Genomic DNA, 22,843 nt, shown 5'->3' on the forward strand with positions numbered 1-22,843 from the left:
CATTGAAACTTTAATAAGTAGATTCTATATATGTATATATGTGTGTGTGTGTGTATATATATATATATATATATATATATATATATATATATATATATATATATATAATGTGTGTATATGTATGTAACCTATTTTTATGGACTTGCCTCTCTGTGATGTTAAGTTCCTGTTATAAGCTGTTATACAGTATATGCCTTGAGCTCTTATTTTAAAGGTGCTAAGAGCGGAAGTGGTGACACAATGTGGTGGAGCGGAGTTTTGAAAACAAACGAATGTAACCGAGGGTTTATATATGTCGCCTATACTGTATAAAACTACAAAATAACAAACACGGGGGCGCCAGTTTTACACGAGGACCGCTTTATTTCGTTTGTTTTCAAAACTCCGCTCCACCACACAGTGTCACCACTTCCGCTCTTAGCACCTTCAAAATAAGAGCTCAATGCATATACTGTATAACAGCTTATAAGAAAAGAGGCAAGTCCATAAAAATAGGTTACATACATATTTTGCATTCTATTTTAGTTACTATTGTATGTAAATGTTGCATATTATAAATATAGGTATAAAAAAAAGGGTCCGTGACTTTAAGCTTTTCAAAATACATGTTGGGGAAACCATAACCTTGCGATTACAACAAATGTATTCGGTACATGCTGCTTTTTTTGCCATGTGTTAAAATTAGAAGTATGTGTGGCTTTATGACGACGAAAATCGTTTTCCATGCGCTCAAATGCGTGGGTTACCTCGCCTCATACGTTTACTCTGAAACGTCGTTGCCTTGAAGCCGCACCGGAAGTGGGCAACCGTCTTGACTTGAAACGCCATCCGATGTCCCGAGTCGAATCTGGTTGGTTTCGACATAAAGACTCGGGTGGTAAAGAAAGTGATTGTTGAGGGAAATTAATATTTGTCGTAGTTGGTTCAACGTTGTGTGGTAGAGCGCGACTGGGCCGAGGAGTGTCGTTCGCCCGACAATTTGACACTTTCGGGGCCTGCGGGAAGCAGCTAACGTAAAGCGGCTAACGTTGACGTAAATACACTGACGTAAAGAAGCTAGCATGTCGGCGGAAGAAGGTCCTCGGGTTGTGTTGTCGTGTGGAGGCTGGACGTCATCGCTCTGATCTCGGCGGAAGAAGCTCGAGTTCTGCGGCACTCTTACATGGACGCTGGGCTGCCCAACCGTGCCAACAATTGTCTCATACTGTTGAACAGCGGCCGTTAGCTCCAGTTTACAGCACCCCGGCCATGGCGGACAGCGTCGGACCGGAGTCCATCGGCGACTCCCTCGCTTCTGGCGGCACCTCCGCCCTCATGCTGGCCGACTCTCTGGCGGGCGGACAGCCGAGCGAGGGCGACCAGGTCGGGCTTGGTGCCGGCGGCTCGCCGGCGGACGGTCTGGCGGCGACGGCCACGGACTTCTGGAACGCGTTCGGCTTGATTCCACCGGCGGTGTCCGCCAACGTGCACTCGCCGTCTCTCCCGCAGGGTGTCGGTCAGGCGGCGGGCGCAGGGGCAGGACCCGGGCCCCTCACGCAGGTCTACGCCGCCACCTGGGACCCGACCCGGAGCACCGACTGGGACAACGACAAGACTTCACAGCCTGCTATTTTAAGAATAAAGAGGTACACGACGACTAGAGTGGCAGCCATTAACCCATTCATTTAGTTATATAAACCTTTATTTAATTCAGTGGTGTTCAAAGTGTGGCCCGGGGGCCGTTTTTTCCCTTTAAAACATCCCTCCGTCCATCCATTTTCTACCGCTTGTCCCTTTTCGGGTCGCGGGGGGTGCTGGAGCCTATCTCGGCTACCGCTTGTCCCTTTTCGGGTCGCGGGGTGCTGGAGCCTATCTCGGCTGCATTCGGGCGGAAGGCACAGTCATTGCTCAAAACATAATATTGCATCAAAATCAATGTTTTTATGAATTATTGACCTATCCAAGGCGTCGATTACTTCACATCAATTAATCCACTTTGAGAAAATTTTTTGGTGGAAGACTTGGCATATTTTGTGTGCTTGCCATAAAAACATAGTTTTCGTTGACAAAAAGGGCAGAAAACAAACAAAAAAACAACATAAAAAACTTAGAATTGAGGGATAGATGTGAAATTGTGTAGACTCTAGCGATTTAAGTGTTAAATAATGTATGTATGCTCTGGCACACATTATCATTTCATGACCCAAGCAAAAAACGTTTTACACTTTTTTACTGAAACAAATACCTACAACTTAATAAATACAGGTATCGAAAAAAACTACAGGCATCTGTAAAGTTTAGATCCATGAAAGAAAGAAAACAATAATTAAATGTTTATAACTGAATACATTTACATAAGCATAAACATGTGTTTTCTTTTATAAAAAACGTTTTAATGAATGAAGTAATGTTTATGACAACCTTTTTCCCAAACACAATATATAATGTGAGATATAACAGGATAATGCATACATTTATCGTTTGTTTACAAAACGCTTACAAAAAAAGTGGGAGCCCAAACATTTTCTGTGGTACCCCATTTTTATGACTTAAAGGGGTCCCCGGGACCCAATTTTGAAAATTCCTAGCGCCAACACTGTAAGAATATAGCAAAGTGAAATAAAAAAGCAAACCGGTGAAACGTAACGAGAAAAGTAGCAATGTTCCCTCTAACACCGAAAAGTTCATTAAATCTCGCGTTGCTCAAAAATAACAATGAATCAAAATCAATGGTATTTACTTCACATCAAACATTTCCTTTGCAATATTTTTGGGAGAAAATATTGCATATTTTGTGTTCTCCCATATAAAAAAAAATAACACAATCGATGGATGGATCCAAAGTTGTTCTAGATCATTTACTGCACAACGTCTTCTCTCACTGGGATATAGACTGATGGGATGTTCATATCTTCCGCTTTATATCAACAATTCATCATCCTCATAAAGGGTTTAAAAAAAACAACAAATGAGCGTCTTTCTCGTGCCTTTCTCGCCATCTCCGGGTCTAAGTTGACCAACTTGTCAGATTATGTCCTATCTTTCTACTATCCAGGTGAGAGGCATGATTTAACATCTAGAATGAACTTTCAACAGCTTCCCGGCTAAGTATATCAATTTTTCCAGTCCATATCTCAAAACTAGTTATTCTAAAGGCACAAGTTGAAAAAATATATACTGTTTACGAACAAAGATCAAAATAAAACATTAATTTAGTTATATAAACCTTTATTTAATTCAGTGGTGTCCAAAGTGTGGCCTGAGGGCCATTTGCAGCCGGTTTCTCATTTTTTAGCGGTCCGCTACACATTCTAAGAATATAGCAAAGTGAAATAAAAAAGCAAACAGGTGAAACGAACGAGAAAAAATAGCTATTTTCCCTCTAATACCGAAAAGTTCTTTAAATCTGGCATAGCTCAAGAAATAATGAGTCAAAATTAATGGTATTTACTTCACACCAAAAGTTTCCGTTGCAATATTTTTTGGGGAGAAAATATTGCATATTTTGTGTGTTTTCCATATAAAAAAAATAACACAATCGATGGATGGATCCAAAGTTGTTATAGAGCAGGGGTGTCAAACGTACGGCCAGAGGGCCGGATCAGGCCCTGGGGCCGGGATGAGTTCGTTAAGTATAAAAATGAACCTGAAGTGAAAGAAACAGCTGTTCTAAATGTGTCCACTGGATGTCGCAATAGCAATTCTTTGTATCTTTGTAGATGATGCTACATATGTACAAAATAAACCACATGATGTTAGTGCATAAGTCGATGAAAATGATCAAACTACATAAATAACATCCTGTAATTTGATTTTGGTATTTTTTTATCTTGGTAGATTGGAAATCAACACCAATCACATCATTTATTCAGAACATATAAACTAAAGATAAAATAATATTAACATGTAAGTGTAAAAAAACAACAACATTATATGTACATTTTCAGAATGTGCTTGTTCTATTTCTAAACAAAGAAAACAATCTCTTGTTGTCTTTATTTTTAAGTTATCGTGCCGGGATTTTACCAGTACGGCCCACTTGGGAGTACATTTTTTCACCATGTGGCCCCCCATCTAAAATGAGTTTGACACCCCTGATCTGGAGCCTAAACCAGAGGTGTAAAAGTGGTTTTCACTGAAGGCCACATGGCAGTTGTGTTTGGCCCCAGAGGGCCGGTTCTAACAGTGAATACTATTATTACACCATTTTTTTAATGCATTTTATTTTATTAGATGGTAAGTTGCAATAATTTCACCTCAAAATGTAGTGTATATTACTGTAAATGGAAAAACAGTGTTGCTGTTTTTATGGTTAAAAAAAAAAAGAAAGAAAATTTAAAAATGGTTTGAATGTTTGATAATATATTTTTGCATAATTAGACAATATTTAAGTTAATATGATTTGCGATTACATGGAGTACATATTTTTTTTTCCTCCCAAAATAGAAATAAATAATACATTTATTAAGAAAAGTTACAGTATTTTATTCATACACATTATTTCCATGCTTTCCAGGGCCAAATAAAATGACGTGGCGGGCCACATCTGGCCCCCGAGCCTTGAGTTTAACACCTGTGGCCTTAACTGTTGAAAAAAAAAGTTGAACTTATTTTTAACAGTTGATGCTCTTTAAAATCCCCAATAATTTTTGTGGAATTTAAAAAAAAAAAAAGTAATTGCTCAAAAAAAAAATTTTGATTTAAAATCAATGGTGTCATGAATTATTGACCTATTTAAAGTTCCAAGTACTTCACATCCAAAAATTCACTTTGCAATATTTTTTAGAGAAAATATTACATGTTTTGTGTGTTTTCCATATAAAAACAAAGGGCATAAAACAAAAGCATGACAAAATAACACAATTGATGTATGGATCTAAAAGTTGATCTAAAGCCTTAAGTGTTGAAAGGTTAAAAAAAAAAAGTATAACTTCCTTAACAAAAAAGTAATTCCTCAATGTTATGAATTATTTACCTATTTCATTGAAAATATGTTTGGGGAAAATATTGCATATCTTGTATTTTGCCATAAAAAGGGGTTTTGACAAAAGGAAATAAAACATACAAAAAACGTTATATCGACAGACTTGAAGTTGATCGAGAGATTTAAGCGTACTTTGATTTTTCAGTGTGTCATTAATATAAATTGATAAAGATCCGGAACTTTGAAATGCCCAAACATAGTTTCCACACGGCTGATGTAAATCGAGCGAACATGAGAGCGGTGGTGTGTGTGTACTGTGATCTTGTTTAAATTATGTTTATTTTTGCACACAAGTTAAAAGCGCAAATTAATGTTGATGACTTGCTTTTATTAGTAGTAGAATGAAGGTTATGGCAAACAGAAAAATATTTTTTCTTTTTCTAACCATCAAAGGGTAACTGCTTTTTTTTTTATACATCCTATTTTGTCGTTAGCAAGAGTCAGCTAACTATGGAGCTAATGGTAGTCCATTCTGCCTATACAGCGCTCTAAAACATCCATCAATCTTTTATATACACAGTATATATGTAGTATCTAGTAACATTCATAATAACATGTAATATTTGCATATTTTCATCATTTTAAGCATACACAGACGCGTGTCAACGTTCACTTTCCCTTCAACAACAACAAGACTACTAATCATGTCAGACTTGATGAGAAACAACAAAGACTACTTTGGGACAAACGATGACCCAGAAACTTCTATTTTTGAGCCTGAATATAAGAAGGATCATCTACAAGTTTTAGAAGCATCTTTAGTCAAATACCAAGCATCATATAGAAGTATTGCTAAGTGCTAAACAAGATATACAAACATAATAAAACAATCACTTACTGTACAGCGTCTGCTCTCGCTGGGATAAAGACTGATGGAATGTGTATATCTTCCCCTTTACATCAACAATTCATCATCCTCACAAAGGGTTAAAAAAAACAAGCGTCTTTTCGTGTCTTTCTGGCCATCTCCGGGTCAATTGGCTGTCAAAGTTGACCAACTTGTCAGATTATGTCCTATCTTTCTACTATCCAGGTGAGAGGCAGGATTTAACATTGAGAATGAACTTTCAACAGCTCGCCGGCTAATTATGTAAATTTTTCCAGTCCATATCTCAAAACTACTTATTTTGAAGTCACGTGTTGAAAAAACATATACTGTTTACGAACAAAGATCAACCTAAAACTAGTCCACATTATCAGTGTATTCAAATTCCATTTGTCGGAGTTTAGTTTACATTTTGGGAGGAGTTGAAGGGGAACTGCAGTTTTTTTGGGAGAGTTTCTTAACGCACACGTTTTTAATGCATTGTAACTGGTGAATAAATGTAAATAGAAGTCTGTTTCCAGTGGAGCCAATGAGAGGTCCATAAAGCCCTGTGAACAAAACATCCAACAATACTCTTTTTACATGTCGTGACCTGAAGTATTAGCGGTATTGTTATTATAAGTGCTAACGCAGAAGAACTATTTTTAGCGGCACCGTGATCAGAGTGTGAACTAGCTTAATGCTTGGCTGGTGAGCTGCTTCCTCGCCTCGGAGCTCGTGAAAGTTTATTCTACATCTTAAATCACACCTCTCACCTTGATATTACAAAGATAGGACATAATCTGACAAGTTGGTCAACTTTGACAGCCAATTTAGACCCCAGAAAGGCGAGAAACGCACAAAAAGACGCTTGGTTCTACCCCACCTTTCTTTTCGCGAGGATTATTGTTGATGTCAAGGGGAAGATATAAACATCCCAACAGTCTTTATCCCAGTGAGTACAGACATTGTACGGTAAGTGATTGTTTTATTACGTTTGTTGTCTCTCATGAAGTCTGCAGGAATCCGTGTTGTCAAATGAAAAGGTGAATGTTGTGATGCCTTTTTAAAATTATTATACTTAAAATGAGAATTTTTAAATATTACTACATTACATATATACTTACAGTATGATGAAAATATGTAAATATGACATGTTATTATGCATGTTACTACATGATATATACTTATATGATGTAAATACGACATGTTATTATGAATGTTACTAGATACTACATATATACTTACAGTATGATGAAAATATATAAATATTGCATGTTATTATGAATGTTACTACATTACACATATACTTATAGTATGATTTAAATCCATCGATCGATCCATCTTCTTCCGCTTATCCGAGGCCGGGTCGCGGGGTCAGCAGCTTTAAGCAGGGAAGCCCAGACTTTCCTCTCCCCAGCCACTTCGTCCAGCTCTTCCCGGGGGATCCCGAGGCGTTCCCAGGCCAGCCGGGAGACATAGTCTACCCAACGTGTCCTGGGTCTTCCCCGTGGCCTCCTACTGGTCGGACGTGCCCTAAACACCTCCCTAGGGAGGCGTTCGGGTGGCATCCTGACCAGATGCCCGAACCACCTCATCTGGCTCCTCTCGATGTGGAGGAGCAGCGGCTTTACTTTGAGCTCCCCCCGGATGGCAGAGCTTCTCACCCTATCTCTAAGGGAGAGCCCCGCCACCCGGCGGAGGAAAGTCATTTCGGCCGCTTGTACCCATGATCTTGTCTTTACGGTCATAACCCCAAGTTCATGACCGTAGGTGAGGATGGGAACGTAGATCGACCGGTAAATTGAGAGCTTTGCCTTCCAGCTCAGCTCCTTCTTCACCACAATGGATCGATTATTATGAATGTTACTACATACTACATATATACTTACAGTATGATGAAAATATGTAAATATTACATGTTATTATGAATATTACTACATCACATATATTTACTTAGTATGATGAAAATATGTTAATATTACGTGTTATTATGCATGTTACTACATTACATATATACTTACAATATGCTGAAAACATGTAAATATTACATGTTATTATGAAAATATTACAACATTACATATATACTTACCGTATGATAAAGGTATGTAAATATTACATGTTATTATGAATGTTACTACATTACGTATACTTACAGTATGATGAAAATATGTAAATATTACATATTATGAATGTTACTAGATACTACATATATACTTACAGTATGATAACAATATGTAAATATTATGTTATTATGACTGTTACTACATTACATATATACTTACAGTATGATGAAAATATGTCATTACATTTTATTATGAATTTTACTAGATATTACATATAAACTTACAGTATGATAAAAATATGTAAATATTACATGTTATTGTGAATGTTACTACATTCCGTATACTTACAGTATGATGAAATATGTAAATATTACATGTTATTATGAATGTTACTAGATGCTACATATATACTTACAGTATGATAAAAAATATGTTATTATTGCATGTTATTATGAATGTTACTACATTACCGTATTTTTCGGAGTATAAGTCGCTCCGGAGTATAAGTCGCACAGGCCGAAAATGCATACCGGTAATAAGGAAGGAAAAAAACATAAGTCGCACTTGAGTATAAGTCGCATTTTATGGGGAAATTTATTTGATAAAACCCAACAGCAGGAATAGACATTTGAAAGGCAATTTAAAATAAATAAAGAATAGTGAACAACAGGCTGAATAAGTGTACGTTATATGACGCATAAATAACCAACTGAAAACGTGCCTGGTATGTTAACGTAACATATTATGGTAAGAGTCATTCAAATAACTATAACATATAGAACATGCTATATGTTTACCAAACAATCTGTCACTCCTAATCGCTAAATCCGATGAAATCTTATACGTCTAGTCTCTTACGTGAATGAGCTAAATAATATTAGTTGATATTTTACGGTAATGTGTTAATAATTTCACACATAAGTCGCTCCTGAGTATAAGTCGCACCCCCGGCCAAACAATGAAAAAAAACTGCGACTTATAGTCTGAAAAATACGGTACATATATACTTACAGTATGATGAAAATATGTAAATATTACATGTTATTATGAATGTTTCTAGATACTACATATATACTTACAGTATGATTAAAATATGTTTTTAGGCCGAATAGAAGAACTTTCATAGGCTCCATTGTTAGCTGACTTTTGCTAACATTTATTTACGACTTAGAATGCAGAAAAACATGTGTTCTTGTCTAAAACAAAATACCTTGTTGTAACGTCCGTGAAAGACAAGGACCTGACTATTTTGTGGTGGTGTTTCAGGGACATCATGTCCATCTACAAGGAGCCTCCGCCGGGAATGTTTGTGGTCCCTGATCCTCAAGACATGACCAAGGTAAACACCAGTGGACTCTGGTGAAAAAGCACTTTATTCTTCTCAATGTCTGCAAAAAGTGACAAGTAAAGGTGAGCGTGGGAGATGTGAACAACTACACAAGTATTCAAAAGGGCGTGGAGTAAATAGTTGTATTTTTAGCTGGAGGACTTGACTCACTGTGACACCTCGTCCTTTAACCACAACGTGCAGGTGTGGAGACGCCTTGTTTATCCACAGTGCATAAGACGCTAAAATGTTGGTGAATACAAATGTTTTAATTAATACTTGGGCCTACTATGCTAGTGTAATATAACATTGGTCATTATGGTGTTTTTTGGGAGGGGGTACTTGGCGAAACAAGTCACAGTAATTACCTTCATTACAACAAATACACAACATTTTTTAGTATCATTATCGAGTATCGTTATCGGAGGAGGGCGAGGCAAAACGTGATAGACACCGAGTAATCCAGCAGCAGGCATGCCAAACGCTAAGCTAGCTTGGAACATCTAATGTTTCAGGGAAGCACGTTACAGGAAGTAAGCAGTTTTTAACTACCGTATTTTCCGCACTATAAGGCGCACCGGATTATTAGCCGCACCTTCTATGAATTACATATTTCATAATTTTGTCCACCAATAAGCCGCCCCGGACTAAAAGCCGCGCCTACGCTGCGCTAAAGTGAATGTCAAAAAAACGCTGCGCTAAAGTGAATGTCAAAAAAACAGTCAGATAGTTCAGTCAAACTTTAATAATATATTGAAAACCAGCGTTCTAACAACTCTGTCCCAAAATGTACGCAAATGTGCAATCACAAACATAGTAAAATTCAAAATGGTGTAGAACAATAGCAACATAATGTTGCTCGAACGTTAATGTCACAACACACAAAATAAACATAGCGCTCACCTTCTGAAGTTATTCTTCATTCGTAAATCCTTCGAATTCTTCGTCTTCGGTGTCCGAATTGAAAAGTTGGGCGAATACGGGATCCAAAATGGCCGGTTCCGTCTCGTCGAAGTCACCGGAGTCAGTGTCGCTGTTGTTGTGCAGCAGTTCTGTGAATCCTGCCTTCCGGAAAGGTCGGACCACAGTTGTGACCGAAACTATCTGCCCAGGCATTTACGATCCACTGGCAGATGTTGGCGTATGTCGACCGGCGCTATCTGCCCGTCTTAGTGAAGGTGTGTTCGCCTTCGGAGCTGTGTGAAAAAAGCCACCCGGCCTCTTCGCGTAAACTTCCCTTAACCACTCGCTCATCTTTTCTTCATCCATCCATCCCTTCGAGTTAGCTTTTATGATGACGCCGGCTGGAAAGGTCTCTTTTGGATGGGTGGAAGTTAGCATGGCAAGCTAGAACCACAGTGAAGGATGACTTCTCATTCCCTGTGGAGCGAATATTCACCGTACGTGCTCCCGTTCCACAGTGCGGTTCAGTTGCTGTGAAATACGGTAGTAATCCGTGTGCGGATGGAGAGATTGCGTCTTTTTATGAACCGGATCGTTTTGTAGGAGCCATTTTGTGGTCTTTACAGATGTAAACAGGAAATGAAACGTACGGTGATATCCGCGCGTTTTTTCTTCTTCTTCCGGGGGCGGGTGAAGCGCTTCCTGTTCTATGGGGGCGGGTGAAGCGCTTCCTGTTCTATGGGGGCGAGTGCTTTCATTGGCGGTTGCTTGCGTAGAAGAAGAAGCGCTTCCTGTTCTACCGGGAAAAAAGATGGCGGCTGTTTACCGAAGTTGCGAGACCGAAACTTTATGAAAATGAATCGTAATAAAGCGCACCGGGTTATTAGGCGCACTGTCAGCTTTTGAGAAAAATTGTGGTTTTTAGGTGCGCCTTATAGTGCGGAAAATACGGTAGATGAGGTGTGAATGCTCCAATGCTGAAGTTGAACTGACAGAATGTACCGGTAGTATGAATGTAAGAATAGTTTGAATGTTGGAATGGTTTGAATTTCCAGGAAAACCGGAATTTGGTTTGGAACTTGGGAAAGTGTTAGTTTGAATGTCCAGGATGAGTGGAATGTGTTGATGTTGGAATGGTTTGAATAGGTTGAATAATGTGGGAATTGTGCAATTTGGAAAAATGTCCCATTCATTTCAATGGAAACTTCCTGGAAATTTGGGAATTTCGGGACAAGTGGGATATTTTTGAAAATTCTTAAAAAAGTGAATGTTCTGAATTATTTTAAATGGTTGGTGTTGAAAATTTTCAAATCGGTCGAGAAATGTTGAAGTAGTAACATTTTTAGTTGAGAAATTGTACTATGGAATTTCGGGAAAACTGGGATTTTTTCCTGTTCAAAAAACAACGTAGTTTTTTGTCCTGATTAAGAGGAATGTTTTGACAGTGGAACAGTTGAAGTGGGTTGAAAAATGTGGAAGGAGTAGCCGCCAGAAAAAAGTGTGAAAAAAGGGTTTGAAAAAATGTGATTTCTGGGAATTCCTGGATTTTTTTTAACGTGGAAAAATGATTGTTTGGATGTCCAGGATGAGTGGAATGGTTTGAATCGGTTGAAAAATGTTTGATTTGTGGATCTTGGAAAATTGTCCCACTCATTTCAATGGGAACTTCCTGGAAATTTGGGAATTTCGGGAAAAGTGGGATTTAAAAAAAAATGCATGAATGTCCTGGATGGATGAATTGGTTGGTTTTGGAATTGTTTAAATCGGTCAAGAAATGTTGAAGTAGGAACAGTTTTTTAATTGAAAAATGGTATTCCCCAATTTTGAGAAAAACGATAATTTTTCAAGTTCTTAAACCAACTTGTGCTTATTGTCGTGACTAAGAGGAATGGTTTGACAGTGGAACGGTTGAAATGGGTTGAAAAATGTGAAAGGAGTCATCGCACTAAAAAAGGTTGGAAATAAGGTTAGAAAAAAACAGGAATTCCGGGAAATTTTTTGAACGTGGGAAAAAACGTTGTTTGAATTTCCAAGATGAAATGAATGTGTTGAAGTTGGAACGGTTTGAATCGGATGAAAAATGTGGATGGTAGAGCGCGCCAAAATCTGGAGAAGAAGATAGCAAAAAACCCAGACACTGTAAAGCTGCTAAAATACTAATCCTAAGTAAGCTAAGTAGCATTATCACTGGATGACTATTTTTAAAGGAAAGGCTAACATGCCACACACAGGAAGCTAAGTTTCAATGTACAGGAGGTCTGATCCATCCAGATGTCAATACTATGGATACCTAGTCCAGTATCGGTATATAAACAGATGTCGCTACTATTGATACCTAGTCTAGTATCAGTATATAAACAGATGCCGCTACTATGGATACATAGTCTAGTGTCAGTATATAAACAGATGCCGATACTATGGATAACTAGTCTAGTACCAGTATATAAACAGATGTCGATACTATAGATACCTGGTCTAGTATCAGTATATAAACAGATGTCGATACTATGGATACCTAGTCTAGTATCAGTATATAAACAAATGTCGATACTATGGATAACTAGTCTAGTATCAGTGTATAAAAAGATTTTGATACTATGGATACCTAGTCTAGTGTCAGTATATAAACAGATGTTGATACTATAGATACCTGGTCTAGTATCAGTATATAACCAGATGTCGATACTATGGATAACTAGTCTCGTATCAGTATATAAACATATGTCAACACTATGGATACCTAGTCTCGTGTCAGTATATAAACAGATGTCGATACTTTGGATACCTAATCTAGTATCAGTATATATACAGATGTCGATACTATGGATACCTAGTCTAGTATCAGTATTTAAACAGATGTCGATACTATGGATACCTAGTCTAGTATCAGTATATAAACTGATGTCGATACTATGGATAACTAATCTAGTATCAGTATATAAACAGATGTCAATACTATGGATACCTAGTCTAGTGTCAGTATATAAAAGGATTAAATGGATACCTACTCTAGTATCAGTATATAGACAGATGTCGATACTATGGATACCTAGTCTAGTGTCAGTATATAAACAGATTTTGATACCATGGATACCTAGTCTAGTGTCAGTATATAAACAGATGTCGATAGTATGGATACCTAGTCTAGTATCAGTATATAGACAGATGTTGATACTATGGATACCTAGTCTCGTGTCAGTATATAAACAGATGTCGATACTATGGATACCTAGTCTAGTGTCAGTATATAAAAGGATTACATGAATACCTAGTCTAGTGTCAGTATATTCAATATTACATGGATACCTAGTCTAGTATCAGTATATAAACAGATTTTGATACTATGGATACCTAGTCTAGGGTCAGTATATAAACAGATGTCGATACTATGGATAACTAGTCTAGTATCAGTAAATAAACATGTCGATACTATGGATACCTAGTCTAGTGTCAGTATATAAACAGATGTCGATACTATGGATAACTAGTCTGGTACCAGTATATAAACAGATGTCGATACTATGGATACTTAGTCTAGTATCAGTATATAAACAGATGTCGATACTATGGATACCTAGTCTAGTATCAGTATATAAACTGATGTCGATACTGTGGATAATTAATCTAGTATCAGTACCGGTATACAAACAGATGTCAATACTATGGATACCTAGTCTAGTGTCAGTATATAAAAGGATTACATGGATACCAAGTCTAGTACCAGTATATAGACAGATGTCGATACTATGGATACCTAGTCTAGTGTCAGTATATAAACAGATTTTGATACTATGGATACCTAGTCTAGTGTCAGTATATAAGCAGATGTCGATACTATGGATACCTAGTCTAGTATCAGTATATAGATATATGTCGATACTATGGATACCTAGTCTAGTGTCAATATATAGACAGATGTTGATACTATGGATACCTAGTCTCGTATCAGTACATAAACAGATGTCGATACGATGGATACCTAGTCTAGTGTCAGTATATAAAAGGATTACCGTATTTTTCGGAGTATAAGTCGCACTGGAGTATAAGTCGCACCTGCCGAAAATGCATAATAAAGAAGGAAAAAAACTGCGCCTTATAGTCCGAAAAATACGGTACATGGATATCTAGTCTAGTGTCAGTATATTCAAGGATTACATGGATACCTAGTCTAGTATCAGTTTATAAACAGATTTTGATACTATGGATACCTAGTCTAGTATCCGTATATAGACAGATGTTGATACTATGGATACCTAGTCTAGTATCAGTATATAGACAGATGTTGATACTATGGATACCTAGTCTAATATCAGTATATAAACAGATGTCGATACTATGGATACCTAGTCTAGTGTCAGTATATAAACAGATGTTGATACTATGGATACCAAGTCTAGTATCCGTATATAGACAGATGTTGATACTTTGGATACCTAGTCTAGTATCATTATATAGACAGATGTTGATACTATGGATACCTAGTCTAATATCAGTATATAAACAGATGTCGATACTATGGATACCTAGTGTAGTATCATTATATAAACAGATGTTGATACTATGGATACCTAGTCTGGTATCAGTACATAAAAGGCTGAGGTTGATATTATTGATCCTAAAAAAGCATGTCAAGACATAGATGGACATGTTTCTGTTCCCTCCCAGATTCACGCCTTGATCACGGGGCCCTTTGACACGCCGTATGAGGGCGGCTTCTTCCTCTTCTTGTTTCGATGCCCCCCCGACTACCCCATCCATCCGCCACGCGTCAAGCTCATCACCACCGGCCAGAACACGGTCCGCTTCAATCCCAACTTCTACCGCAATGGCAAAGTCTGCCTCAGCATTCTGGGGTGAGTTCTAGAAGGTTACACTCACTTCTAGAAGGTTACACTTATTTCTAGAAGGTTACTACACTCACTTTTAGAAGTACACTCACGTCTTAAAGGTTACACTCAATTCTAGAAGGTTACACTCACTTTTAGAAGGTTTCACTCAGTTGTAGAACGTTACACTAAATTCTAGAAGGTTACACTAAATTCTAGAAGGTTACACTAAGTTCTAGAAGGTTACACTCATTTCTAGAAGGTTACACTCAGTTGTAGAAAGTACACTCAATCCTTGAAGGTTACACTAAGTTCTAGAAGGTTACACTCACTTCTAGAAGGTTACACTCAGTTGTAGAAGGTTACACTAAATTCTAGAAGGTTAAACTAAGTTCTAGAAGGTTACACTAATTTCTAGGAGGTTACACTCAGTTCTAGAAAGTTACATTAAGTTCTAGAAGGTAGGGCTGGGCGATATATCCATATACGCGATATATCGCAGGTTTGTCTCTGTGCGATATAGAAAATGACTATATCGTGATATTCGAGGATACGTTCTCACGCAGTTGCTTTTAGCTGCTGGCATTACACTACAGGCTCTCCTCGCTCTTTCCTGTGTCTCATTCTCACAGACACATTCTTACACACGTCATATACTGTCACGACATACGTCACATACGTATACGCCCTCGCGCAGCAAAGAGGTAGCAGCATGGCTAACGTTAGCTGTGATGCTAGTGGTAATACGAGAGAAAGAAGGTGCGAATCTGGTAACAAATGAAGGAATAATTAATTCCCCCAAGAAACAGCAGGTGGTCCATCGTCTGGCGGTGGTTTGGCTTCAAGTGGGAATATGTCGAACAGACAACCGTAATTTGTCAAGTGTGGGGCGAAAGCGTTGCTATTAAAAGTAGCATTACTGCTAATATGTAGCATCATTCGAAAAGTCACCCGCTCGAGAATGAACAGTGCTTACTCGGCACGTCAACATCTCCGTTCGGTGCCACACCAACAAAATGCAGAGGCAACCATTTCCACATCAACACCGTATGAAAAAAAAAACGACATAAGGAGATAACGTCCGCCGGAACCTACCACATAGCGAAGGACATACACAATTTGATTTCCTATTATGCAGCTAATTTTTATTTGACAGTTATTGAAATATCTTGTGTGACATCATGCACAAAAGTGCACTTTATTTGTTTTAAACTATTGTAGTGGCGTTCTGTACAAAAAAAGCACTTTAATTTAGTGTTGTTTTGATATGTCATCTTGAGGACATCATGCACAAAAGTGCACTAATAGCTTGTTTTAAAATGTCTCTGACAATCTTGCACATTCTGTTTTGAAATGACATGAACGTTTGTGCCACTGCTTAATAACTGTTTAATAAATACAGTTTTGGTAAATTGACTTAGTTGTGATTTCCCTCTCTGCATGAAAGTTTAAAATAAGCAAATATTAATGCAGTATGAACAAGAATGTTTTAATGTAGACACATAGAATCATCATACTGCTGTGATTATATGCATCAAGTGTTCATTCAAGGCTAAGTCAAAATATCGCGATGTATATCGTGTATCGCGATATGGCATAAAAATATCGAGATATTATAAAAAGGCCATATCGCCCAGCCCTACTAAGGTTACACTAAGTTCTAGAAGGTTAAATTAAGTTCTAGAAGGTTACATTAAGTTCTAGAAGGTTACACTCAGTTCTAGAAGGTTGCACTCAGTTTTAGAAGGTTACACTCAGTCCTAGAAGTTTACACTAAGGTCTATACGGTTACACTCAGTTCTAGAAGGTTACATTAAGTTCTAGAAGGTTACACTCACTTCTACAAGGTTGCACTCAGTTTTAGAAGGTTACACTCACTTCTAGAAGGTTACACTCACTTCTAGAAGGTTACACTCAGTTCTAGAAGGTTACACTCAGTTTTAGAAGGTTACATTAAGTTGTAGAAGGTTACACTCAGTTTTAGAAGGTTACATTAAGTTGTAGAAGGTTACACTAACTTCTAGAAGGTTACATTAAGTTCTAGAAGTGTACACTAAAGTCTATAAGGTTACACTCAGTTCTAGAACATTACACAAAGTTTAGAAGGTTTCAGTTCTAGGGTTACACTCACTTCTTGGTTACACTCACTTCTAGAAGGTTACACTCACTTCTAGAAGGTTACATTAAGCTGTAGAAAGTTACATTATAAGTTCTAGAAGGTTACACTCAGTTGTAGAAGGTCACACTCAGTTGTAGAAGGTTACACTCAGTTCTAGAAGGTTGCACTCAGTTCTAGAAGGTTACACTCACTTTTAGAATGTTACACTCACTTCTAGAAGGTAACACTCAGTTATAGAAGGTTGCACTCAGCACTAGGTTATGTTAAGTTGTAAAAGGTTACACTCACTTCTCGAAGGTTACACTCCGTTTTAGAAGGTTATGTTAAGTTGTAGAAGGTTACACTCACTTCTCGAAGGTTACATTAAGTTCTTGAAGGTTACACTCAGTACTGGAAGGTTACACTCAGTTTTAGAAGGTTACACAAAGTTCTAGAAGGTTACACTCAGTTTTAGAAGGTTACACAACGTTCTAGAAGGTTACACTCAGTTTTAGGAGGTTACACTCACTTCTAGGAGGTTACACTCACTTCTAGAAGGTTACATTAAGTTGTAGAAAGTCACATTAAGTTCTAGAAGGTTACACTCAGTTGTAGAACGTTACACTCAGTTTTAGAAGGTTACACTAAGTTCTAGAAGGTTACACTCAGTTCTAGCAGGTTACACTCACTTTTAGAATGTTACACTCACTTCTAGAAGGTTACACTCAGTTCTAGAAGGTTGCACTCAGTTCTAGGTTACGTTAAGTTGTAAAAGGTTACACTCACTTCTCGAAGGTTACACTCCGTTTTAGAAGGTTACGTTAAGTTGTAGAAGGTTACACTAACTTCTCGAAGGTTACATTAAGTTCTAGAAGGTTACACTCAGTCCTGGAAGGTTACACTCAGTTTTAGAAGGTTACACTCAGTTTTAGGAGGTTACACTCACTTCTAGGAGGTTACACTCACTTCTAGAAGGTTACATTAAGTTGTAGAAAGTTACATTAAGTTCTAGAAGGTTACACTCAGTTGTAGAACGTTACACGCAGTTTTAGAAGGTTACACTAAGTTCTAGAAGGTTACACTCACTTCTAGAAGGTTACATTAAGTTGTAGAAGGTTACATTAAGTTGTAGAAGGTTACACTCAGTTGTAGAAGGTTACACAAAGTTCTAGCAGGTTACATAAAGTTATAGAAGGTTACATTAAGTTCTAGAAGGTTACATTAAGTTCTAGAAGTTTACAGTCAGTTCTAGAAGGTTACACACAATTCTAGAAGGTTACACTCAGTTGTCCCCTTGTGGGAATATTTCACACTGGAAGGGCAAAATGAGCCCATCAACAAACAAGCCAGAATGGCAACAAAAAAAAGACAATTATGGAAAAAGGAAAAGATCCTTTACGATGGTCAATATTTAAGTTACATTTTTGCTTACATAAATCAGTCCATCTTATTTTTTCGTTGATTTATTTAGTATAACTTACCGGTAGTTATTTACCTTCCAATTACAGTACAATAATATACAGTTCTACAGTAATGAGAAATAAAAGTTGATATCCTTTTCATTATTATCATACGTTATGACATCATAAACACTGGATAGTTTGTATGGATTATTTCACTTTAAGAGCATGATGAAAACAAAAGTCTGTCTGAGATGTCCACCATACCTGTGATGGTGGGGGCATGTCCACCATACCTGTGTTGGTGGGGGCGTGTCCACCATACCTGTGATGGTGGGGGGAGTGTCCACCATACCTGTGATGGTGGGGGGCGTGGCCACCTTACCAGTGATGGTGGGGGCGTGGCCACCTTACCTGTGATGGTGGGGGCATGGTCACCATACCTGTGATGGTGGGGGAGTGGTCACCATACCTGTGATAGTGGGGGAGTGGTCACCATACCTGTGATGGTGGGGGTGTGGTCACCATACCTGTGATGGTGGGGGTGTGGTCACATTATGTCTCTGCATAATCTGCTATGATATAATATGATTTAAACAGACTCAAAGATGTGTAGATACATTAAAAAACAACTAGGTTATTATTCATCATATTTGCTGCTTATTGTCCCAAGTCCTACTATGTTGAGTTGTAATCACTCTTTATGGAGATTAACTTGTCTTTATTGTGTGAATGCTCCAAACTAGTCACACCTTTGTTTGTTTACACCAACATTCATCTATTATTATTATCATTATTATTATTATTATTCACCTTCTTCTTCTTTTTCTTCTTCTCCTTCTTATTCTCCTTCTCCTTCTTCTTCACCACCTCCTCCTTCTTCTTGTTCTCCTTCTCCTTCACCTTCTGCTTTTCCTTCTTCTCCTTCTTGTTCTTCTTCCTGTTCTTCTTCTGCTTCTACTTCTTCTTCTTCACCTTCTTCTCCTTAACCTTCTTTTTCTTCACCTTCTCCTCCTTCTTCACCTTCTTTTCCTTCTCCTCCTTTTCCTTATTCTTCTTCTTCTTCATTACCTTCTCTTTCTCATTTTCCTTCTTCATGATCTCCTTCTCCTTTTACTTCTTCTTCTTATTTTGGCACGCTCTTCCTTCCACATTGTTCAAACGGTTCCAACTGCAAACTGTTCAGCCTATTCAGGAATCGGGGGCTTTCCCTTGACAAATTCCAAAAATTCCCAGATTTGCGGGACATTTTTCCCATTCAAAATGAATTGGCCACTTTTCAAACTTCCACCATTTCCACATTTTTCAACCTATTCAAACCATTCCACCTTCAACATATTCCACTCATCCTGGACATTCAAACTATCATTTTCCAAGTTCAAAAACATTTCAGGAATTCCCAGAAATCCCGTTTTTTCATCCTTTATTCTGTCGACTACTCCTTCCATATTTTTCAACCTACTTCAACCGTTCCACTGTCAAAACATTCTTCTTAATCAGGACAAAAAAAGTAAGCTGTTTTTTGAACTGGAAAAATTCCCGGTTTTCCCGAAATTTCAGGAATTCCGTAATACCATATCTCAATTAAAAATGTTATTACTTCAACATTTCTCGACCGATTTGGAAAAATTCTAACACCAACCATTCAGAACATTCACAATTTTAAGCATTTTCCAAAAAATTCCTGTTTTTCCCAAATTTCCATGAAGTTCCCATTGAAAAGAATGGGACATTCTTCAAAGTTTCACAACTCCCACATTTTTCATTTGATTCAAACTGTTCCAACTTCAAAATATTCCGCCTGTTCAGGAATTGTGTGCTCGACTTCAACAATTATTAATACAATTCCCAGATTTCCTTTTTCACACTTCCACAATTCCCACATTTTTCAACTGGTTCAAACCATTCCACCTTCAACACATTCAATTCATCCTTTAGCACAGGTGTAAGATAGTGACATGTTTTTTACAACATGTCAAATGGCCCTCAACAACGTCGGGAAACATCCATTCATCCATTTTCTACCGCTTGTCCCTTTTGGGGTCGCGGGGGGTGCTGGAGCCTATCTCAGCTGCATTCGGGCGGAAGGCGGCGTACACCCTGGACAAGTCGCTACAAACAAAGTGTCAATAAAGCATTTTGAGGTATTTTTATTTTGACAGAAAAAAAAATGTAATGCAACTGCAGTTTTACTTAACTCAATATTATTTATTACAGGAAACTACTCAAAACATTTTTAATACAACCCTATTTAAATACATCTAAAACAGCTGAACTTTAATATATGCTTGCCATCTTGACTTCTGATTCCAAAGCAAGTATTTTTGTCACACTGTTGTCAAAGAATGATAATATTAAAACAAATGGGCATATAATGATTCCACATTGTTGAAAGTGGTCATCTGAGAGCATTTGTAATTGCAGTGCCGTTCATATAAAAATGTTTTGATGCCCCAGATACAAAACATCTATCTGCCTTTTAACAATATTACTTCCTAGCAATGAAGTTAGCACCCACATATCTGATGTTTCTATTCCAAATTGAATGGATGTAGTGATGGAGAACCTATATCTGCTGGCATATTTGGAAGTAGAGCAAAACAACTCTACGGTAACCAGTTATTCCACCTGCGTCGACTGCTTTTCTGTACTTTCCACAAATTGCTTTCAGTTTAGTGTCGATAGTTGTTTTTGTGATGTCCTGTTTCCGATGAGGAAATTCCTCAGATGTTCCTTCATGTCCGTACCGCTCCAAAATAGAGTAAGATTGTCACCAAGTTTCCCATTCAACACTTTGTTGAGTTTTGTTAACTTTAAGCTCCAAAACGATGCTTAAAAGTAGCTCTACTTCTCTGTCAGTCCACATATATAATTATTTCTTGCCGTGACTCGCCATTTTTTCTATATGCCGCCTCCGGAAATGACGTTTTGGATGTTTCTGATTGGCTAAAATGGTCTTAAGTCCTAGGCTACAGCGCCCCCAGTATTTTGGCATGCATATAAATGGGTTGTACTTGTATAGCGCTTTTCTACCTTCAAGGTACTCAAAGCGCTTTGACACTACTTCCACATTTACCCATTCACACACACATTCACACACTGATGGAGGGAGCTGCCATGCAAGGCGCTAACCAGCACCCATCAGGAGCAAGGGTGAAGTGTCTTGCTCAGGACACAACGGACATGACGAGGTTGGTACTAGGTGGGGATTGAACCAGGGACCCTCGGGTCGCGCACGGCCATTCTTCCACTGCGCCACGCCGTCAGTGTATGCGTTTGCTTGGGGACAGAGATAGTTTTTTAAATGCGCACGTGTGGCTGGACATTTTGTTAAGACGTTAGTTTAGGTGGTGGCTCTTTGTTGCTAAGGCGGCCGCCTTAGCAACAAAGCGCTGCGGGAAACCCTGATCATTATTTTCAAGGTGTGGCGCTATGATATTGCCATGGTGGTTGCGCCACATTGAAGGGAAACCCTGCTAAATGTCAAGTCGTTAAACATGTATTTACATAATTGTAGTACTCCAACTTCGAAGTATTTTTAGATGCTAGCTGTCTCTGGAATCTTAGTTGTGCTTCAAGCTGGAGACATCATGAGAGTTAAAGTGCTAATTGTTGACAGCACCTAACCATGTGTGAACACCCTCAGGTAGCACCTAACCATGTGTGAACACCCACATGTAGCACCTAACCTTGTGTGAACACCCACAGGTAGCACCTAACTATGTGTAAACACCCACAGGTAGCGCCTAACTATGTAGGTAGCACCGTAGCACCTAACCATGTAGGTAGCACCTAACAATGTCTGAACACCCACAGGTAGCAGCGTAGCACCTAACCATGTGTGAACACCCACAGGTAGCACCTAATTATGTAGGTAGCACCGTAGCACCTAACCATGTAGGTAGCACCTAACCATGTCTGAACACCCACAGGTAGCAGCGTAGCACCAAACCATGTGTGAACACCCACAGGTAGCACCTAACTATGTGTAAACACCCACAGGTAGCATCGTAGCACCTAACTATTTGTGAACACCCTCAGGTAGCACCTAACCATGTGTGAACACCCACAGGTAGCACTGTAGCACCTAAGCATGTGTGAACACCCACAGGTAGCACCTAACTATGTGTAAACACCCACAGGTAGCACCTAACCATGTCTGAACACCCACAGGTAGTAGCGTAGCACCTAACCATGTGTGAACACCCACAGGTAGCACCTAACTATGTGTAAACACCCACAGGTAGCACCTAACCATGTCTGAACACCCACAGGTAGCACCTAACTATGTGTAAACACCCACAGGTAGTAGCGTAGCACCTAACCATGTGTGAACACCCACAGGTAGCACCTAACTATGTGTAAACACCCACAGGTAGCACCTAACCATGTGTGAGCACCCACAGGTAGCACCTAACTATGTGTAAACACCCACAGGTAGCACCGTAGCACCTA

The 22,843-nt window shown here is 38.4% G+C and overlaps 1 protein-coding gene across 1 annotated transcript in view; it reads left to right on the forward strand.

Annotated features, from left to right (window-relative positions):
- The first annotated feature begins 773 nt into the window (after positions 1 to 773).
- The window catches only part of ube2z (ubiquitin-conjugating enzyme E2Z), a 36,878-nt gene continuing 14,808 nt past the window's right edge, over positions 774 to 22,843 (forward strand). The window contains exons 1-3 of the mRNA XM_061981668.1: positions 774 to 1,625; positions 9,101 to 9,173; positions 14,730 to 14,917. Of these exons, the coding sequence (XP_061837652.1) occupies positions 1,249 to 1,625; positions 9,101 to 9,173; positions 14,730 to 14,917 (638 nt within the window). The 5' untranslated portion in view covers positions 774 to 1,248. The remainder of the gene's footprint in view (positions 1,626 to 9,100; positions 9,174 to 14,729; positions 14,918 to 22,843) is intronic.

This window comes from Nerophis lumbriciformis, linkage group LG24, assembly GCF_033978685.3.
Source record: "Nerophis lumbriciformis linkage group LG24, RoL_Nlum_v2.1, whole genome shotgun sequence".
Taxonomy (NCBI): domain Eukaryota; kingdom Metazoa; phylum Chordata; class Actinopteri; order Syngnathiformes; family Syngnathidae; genus Nerophis; species Nerophis lumbriciformis.